This window comes from Psammomys obesus, unplaced genomic scaffold (genome assembly GCF_907164565.1).
Source record: "Psammomys obesus unplaced genomic scaffold, mPsaObe1.curated_primary_1811, whole genome shotgun sequence".
Taxonomy (NCBI): Eukaryota; Metazoa; Chordata; class Mammalia; order Rodentia; family Muridae; genus Psammomys; species Psammomys obesus.
This window is the reverse complement of record NW_026586383.1, coordinates 11,560,719-11,567,244: the sequence shown is the minus strand read 5'-3', so window position 1 is coordinate 11,567,244 and position 6,526 is coordinate 11,560,719. Positions and strand designations below refer to the sequence as shown.

General features: G+C 53.8%; 1 protein-coding gene across 2 annotated transcripts in view; it reads right to left on the bottom strand.

Moving 5' to 3' along the window:
• The window catches only part of Tgm4 (transglutaminase 4), a 33,878-nt gene that overhangs the window by 17,624 nt on the left and 9,728 nt on the right, over positions 1 to 6,526 (bottom strand). Inside the window, exons 3-5 of one of the 2 annotated variants that reach the window (XM_055601700.1) lie at positions 2,798 to 2,971; positions 1,794 to 1,891; positions 1,336 to 1,447 (exon numbers count right to left, since the gene is read on the bottom strand). In XM_055601700.1, coding sequence (XP_055457675.1) covers positions 1,336 to 1,447; positions 1,794 to 1,891; positions 2,798 to 2,971 — 384 coding nt within the window. Of the gene's footprint in view, positions 1 to 1,335; positions 1,448 to 1,793; positions 1,892 to 2,037; positions 2,587 to 2,797; positions 2,972 to 6,526 lie in introns of those variants that run through there. The other variant, XM_055601698.1, reaches the window with a different exon arrangement.

The window sequence follows — 6,526 nt, the reverse complement described above, 5'->3', positions numbered from 1 at the left end:
ATGGATGGATGGATGCTGTGGATGGATGATGGATGGATGGATGGATATGGATTGGGAGAGAGCTCTTAAGACAAGAGAATGCCAGGGCCCATCTGGTGAGAGCGAGTGGAGGGCTGCAGCTGGAAACATCTGTGCAACATCCCACTGAAGACGGCTTGGATCAGGCAAGCCATCAGAGCTGGGGGGGTCTGGTGAGGGGAACATATCCGCATGCATGGTTGCGGTGTTTCGACATAAGCTGCTTACTATTGATGAAAGGGATACCATCATGATACAAGGGAATCCAGGCAGTGCCTAGACCAAATGATCCAGGTTTAATGTTTCCCGTAAGGAACAAGGACATAGGGAATGTCTCCAGATGATTTTCAACATCATTCTTGGAATATTCCAGCCAGAAACATATGCCTGAATCTAAGAATGTCGTATCACTGGACAACTCACAAAAATCAGGATTTTTCTGCTAAGACAAGAGGATCTTGTTCCTCCAGAGGTTCTCAACCTTCCCAACGCTGTGTCGTGGCCCCACATGGAACATTATTCCGTGGCTACACACACGCTGAGAACTGCCCTCAAATGAGGAGAGGTGTGTGGGAGAGACGCTCAGAGCACATTTGCCATCATGGCTGATGACCTGAGTTTGACAAGTTGTACACAGACACACACAAACACACACATATGCATACTCATACACACTCACACCCGTGCACACGCGCCCACTTGAGAGCACACACACACATGCATTCACACCCACCCATACACTCTCTCTCTCTCACACACACACATGCTTGTGAAGAACCCACACTAATTTAAGTGTTAGAAATGAAAACAAACGGAAAAGGCTGCAGGGCATGAGAAAAGATCAAAGCAGAACCTGTGTGCAGTTTCTCTAGCCGGGCGTCTCTGGTGAGTTTTTAAAAGGACACGGTTGGGTGGACAAAGAAGGGGTGCTGGTGGGTCTGGAGGAAGCTGGGGCAGGAGAGTGCATGTCATCAAACAGATTGTACAAAGCTACCCAAAACTAATGAAGAGTGAGAAACAGTTAAAAATTAAAAAATGTCCTGGAGCACTCCCGCACGAAGGCTGGAGAGCAGCCGCGTTCCAGTGTTCCAGTCTCGCCCTGGCAGAGGCGGGCAGTGAGAGTAAGCCAGAACGGCAGAAGACACACGATTCGATTCGTGGGCTCGGCCACCAGGAGGCCTTCCGCGCCTGGGGCTGCTGTGCCTGAGAGTGGGCCGGCTCCGGGCTTGTGCAGGCTGGGAGCGCACGCAGGGCGCGGAGCTGCGCAGGCGCGGAGCTGCAGGGGAGGGCACTCAGCGGCGCGGAAGCCTGCGTTACCTGAGCACCACGGGTTGAAGAGAAGGTAGAAGATGCCAGCTTTGTACTCGTTCACAGCCAGCTTGTACTTGCCCACGATGGCATCGGCAGCGCTGATGACGGTCAGTGCGACCTGCAGGAAGCACAGGGCGTGCTGGGCCCCTCCATCCCTGCTCTGTGTGGGGCCTCCCCCAGGGGCTCAGCCCCAGTACCCAGGGACCCACGGGGCAGGAAGGCCTGGCGGGTCCCCCAGCGTGGCAGATAGACTCGGGTGTGCGGCTCATGGGTGGGCTCCTCCCAAACTTTATCCCCTCGGCCCAGGCAGGCAGGTGGCGCCTCCTCCCAGAGCTCAGGACTCATAAGGAGCCTGATGAGCATCTCCGGCCTCAGGAGGCAAGAAAGGGACAAATAGGAACTACTCAGTGAGGCAGGGAACTCCCCAGGAGCCGCCAGCCAGCCCCCGACACTGCAGGCCTCACCTCCACACCAGACTGCTTGGCGATTTTCACGTGCCAGCCCTTCGAACGAAAGGACGCCATCGGATCCAGTTCCACTACGGTGGACGAGAACTGCGGCCCTGGAAACGCCGACAGAGAAGTGAGCCGTGACAAAACCCCAGTGTGCCATCTTCGCCCACTTACCGAGTCCCAGCACTCCTTCCCAGCCCCTGCAATGCAGAAGTCGGGTCCCTCTGGCCTGACAGGGCTCACGGCTTTCCTCCACCTTGGCTATCTGGGCCGCACTGTCTGCTCCAGTCAGGCGAGGCAGCCGCGCAAGCTTGCTTCTGTCTCCTGGGCTCTGTGCATATTTGTTTTGTTAAATTGTTTAGCCCTGCCAGTAGAGTCACTGCAACATGCCTTAAACTAATGATCTTCCTGCCAAAATGCAGTAGTCCATGCATGCCTCTGTGTGTGTGAGCGTGTGTGTGTGTGTGTGTGTGTGTGTGTGTGCGCGCGTGTGTGTGCGCGTGTGTGTGTGTGTGAATGTTTTCCTCAATCACTCTCCACCTTGGTTTTTGAACCAAGCTTGCTCACTCGGTCTGGAGCTCACCAGTCAGCCCGAGCTGGCCGGTCAGTGAGCTCCATGACCAGCCTGCCCACAGCCCCACCACGTGTGCCCACGCTGCTCACGTGGGTGCTGGGACCTAAACTCCGCTGACTAGACTAGCCCTTAGGCCCTCAAGTGTGGCCCTTTGGGTCACTATCATGGCTGACCTCGAGCCCACAGAGCTGCAGTGTCCGCACACATCCTGTGAGTCGCCTCAGAACAAGCTCCAGATCCCGCTAGAACAGCCGCCTCGCTGACTGGTCTCTGAGCCTTCCGTGGCTATCTCCACTGCCAGCTGCGGCAGTTGTTGGGAGTGACTAGCCCAGCCCTCCGTCCATTCTCAGCATGGGAAGCTAAGGGATCGGAGCCACTCTTGACCATTGCAGGCTCATGAGCCTGTGGTCCCTCCCGTCCTGCGGCTGGGGCCGGGACTCACCGGAAGAGAAGGCCAGCTTCAGCTCGTCCTGATTGTGGAGGGGCCTGTTGAGTATCACCTTCAGGTTGAATATCTGTCCTCGCCTGAGCACCAGCTTCTTGGTCTGGAATTCGGATGTGTGGTGGGCGGCGGAGTTCTCCTTTCTCTCCCAGTTCACGGAGTGAACCACCAGCACTGCCAGCACACAGCATGCAGGGAGACACAAGGCTGATTCCTAACTCTGACAGCTCAGGAGGGGAGGGGCCTCCTAGCCTGTCCCTGTAAACCATGGTAGTCTAGGTCTGGTCTCTGTGGTGGTGCAGATGGGATCGGCCCCACAGACCTGTGTGCTATGCCCAGGGTGGCAGTCGGTTCTGCTGCCTGTGGATCAAGATGTAGAACTCTCATCTGGGCATCGTGACACATGCTCTTAGCCCAGCACTCAGGGAGGCAGAGGCAGGCGGATCTCTGTGAGTTCAAGTCCAGCCTGGTCTACAAAGCAAGTGCAGGCTGGCCAAGGCTACACAGAGGAACCCTGACTTGAAAGACTCAGCTCCTTCTTCATCACATCTGCCTTCCACCCCTGATAATGGACTAAATCTCAAGGCATGAGCCAGCCCCAGTTAAATGCTTTCCTTGATAAGAGCTGCTGTGGTCATGGTGTCTCTTCACAGCAGTAGAAACCCTAGGGAAAGCAGCCTCCCACCTGTAAGATGGAATGGGTGTGCATCCTGTCCTCTCGACCGCAAGGGCGGAGCTGAGAGATGCAAGGCACAGCCCTGAAAACATGTCTACCAGTGGCCATTAGGTGGTGTCCACGTGCGACCTCCCAGGTCTTTATGCTGGTGCCTGGATGCTAGAGAGGAGGGGGAGCAGCCCTTGACTGTTCCCGTTTCTGTCAGCCCAGATGTTGGCCTGCTGCAAATGAGAGGACACTGTGAGGTGAGGGCTCACACCAAGAAAGAATATGGTGGAGTAAAAACTTGCCAGATTCCGCCTTTAATCCAGATAGAGGAGGGGCCTCTGCGAGCTCCCGGGGCCCAGGGAGAGGACCAGTGCGGAGGGAACTGCCATCCTCTTCCCACTGAGGCTTGATTCTAGTTTGCTTCCGAAAAGGAGCTCAGCTGATAGTGGAAATGACAGCCCTTTCTGGGTGCAGACTGTGCATGCGTGTGTTCCTAAATATATACTACAACCTGATCAGGGCTGGCCAGGTGGCATAGTTGGTGGGCTCTTCCCTGGAGAGAGCTATTTTTCCTGCTCTCCGGCATTCCTTAGTTCTCTGTCAAGGGTCGAGGCCTTGTAAGTTTCCCCCGTCCACGGACAGGACTATTCTTTGTTGAACTCACGTTTAGGCAATCACACTGGTGAGACTTCATGGTTGTAGCTTCTGACATTTGTAGGAGACATAATCTCACAGCTAACTTTGCTCCTCTGGCTCTCAGAATCTTCCCAAGCCCTCTTCCTCAGTAATCCCTGAGCCTTTTGTAGGAGCTGTGTTGTTTATGTATCAGTTGAAACTGGATGGAGGCCGAGTTCTCAGTTTCAATGTGCCAGGGTGCCATGGCCCATATTGGAATCACCTGGGGAAATTGTCAGACCTACAGAGATACACCTTTAAGCTGATATGAGGACACCAGGTGGATCACAGAGCTCTGAGGTTAAGTTGGAGAATGTTAAATAAAGACAGCAGTGTCTTAGCTGTCCAAGAGTGACCGGATTACTAGGCCACCCAGGCAGTTCTTTCAGTAGATCTGGGGTGTGGCATGAGAAGTGGCCTTTCTAGAATGCTTCCAGGAACAGTGCTGCTGTGGGTCGGGACCCCTTCGGGAGCACAGCTGCAGCTGTAGGGGCCTGTGGGTTCAGGGGTTTTCCCAGCTCCAGGCAGCTCCCAGTACGTGGGACAGATGTTCGGCAGTGCCCAGAGGGTCAGCTGGCACTGAGTTCCCTGCACTGCAAAAGGGCGTGGCTCAGTGCCAGCTGACAGTTCTGGCTGCCAGGGAAATGGCTCTTGCCAGGATGCCTTTGAAGATAGGTGAGCCAGCTGGCTGGATGGCTTCAATTTGGCAAATTCCCCAGGGTGGGCAGGCTCACAGGACAGAGGTGAGCACCCTCCAGTCTGGGCTGATACCTGGGGTCAGCTCCCAGAAAGTTGTCATTTCCTCTGTGGGAGCAAACTCAGTGGGAAGGGGGTGTAATTCCCTCCACACTGCCCTGGTCTCTGTCTCCGAGACTGAACCTCAGTGTTTCACCTGGGTGGGTGTTGGAGGAGTGTGTGGACTGGCTACTCTGGTAGTCACTCTGCGACCAGGTGCTAAGCTGAACCCTTCCGCTTGGACTTCAGCAGGGGCATAAAGCAGAACTCCACCCACCTGGGCCACCCAGGGTCTGTGCCAAGAGAGGAACTTGACCCTAGCCTGTCGTCTGTGTACACCTTCTGCCTCTGCCTGACTGGCAAGATGGGCACCCTGCTGGCTCTCGGTAGATTTCCAGTCACTGGCCAGAGCTGAGCTGTGCTGGTCTTGATCCTTCCAGTTCCCGTGGAAGCTGAGGGAGGCAGACTCCCGTGGATGATGGGTTTTCCGTCTGAACTTGGGGCTCTCTGGAGGCACCGCAGACAGCCCTGTAGTACAGGCACTAGTCCTACTCTGGGGAGCCTCCTGATGACCATCTTGATCCCAAGAGGTGGGTTATGAAGAGACAGCAGGCCCAAGACTGTGTTCCTTGGGAAGGTCTGCGTGCAAAGCTGGCATCTGGGCGCTTAGGTGTAAGGTTTATCTTCATTGGAATCAACTAAGATAGAATGTGCTGGAGATAGCTCTAAAGTTTTTTTTTTTTTTAATTGTGTTATTTGAAGAGAGAAGACACATTCTGAATGTGGACGGCACCTTCCAATGACTAAAAGCAGGTTTGGGGTACTTTCAGGTCAGGCTGGCAACAGGACCCAGCTTCTTTGGCTTTCTTACATGGACTGAAGACCAAAAACTGTGTGGGGATGCTCCAGGCCTCAAGTGCTAACTTGAAATGGTGAGGCATTCTAGCCTCCAGGATTGAACAGCTATTGAGTTTCTAACCTCCCCAGTGTGAAGATGGCCATTGTTGAGCTATGCGAGCTGATGTGATAAATGCCCTTTTAAAATACATTCATTACACTGGTCTGTTCTGGAGGACCCCAGGGTACACAGCACCTCATTTGCACAGATACACATGGTTTCTTTCTAGACCTCTAAGATTTAGGCACATGCTCTGTGGAGGCTGCCTGACGGACCGCAGTTGCTTGTGGTCATGGTGTTTTACCAGAGCAGTAGAAACCATAAAAAAAAACAGAAATTGGTACCAGGAGTGGGGTATTTTTGTGACAGACCTGACCACGTTTCTGGAACGATTATGGAAGGACTTTGGAAGTTTGGGCTAAAAAAAGTCATTGAGTGTTCAAAGCTTGATGAGCTGTTGTGAGAACTTGGAGGATAATGGTAAGAAAAATGCAGATGATGAAGGCCTGCCTTGTAAAGATTTAGGGAGAAGCAAGGACTATATTGAGGCCATTTAATGTTTTGATTTAAGAATCTGTGGTTTTGGTCACCCCAGGCTGAAGAATCAGCTGTGATTAACAAGAGATCAGAAAAGCTCAAGTAAAACTTCTGTTTTCCTGGGATAGCTGAGGCTGTTTAGCTGGCGCTGGGTCTCCAGGTGGGCTGGTTTGGAAGGCGTGAAAGGGTCAAGGAGCTGGGCTGAGGCCCGCCCCTTCAG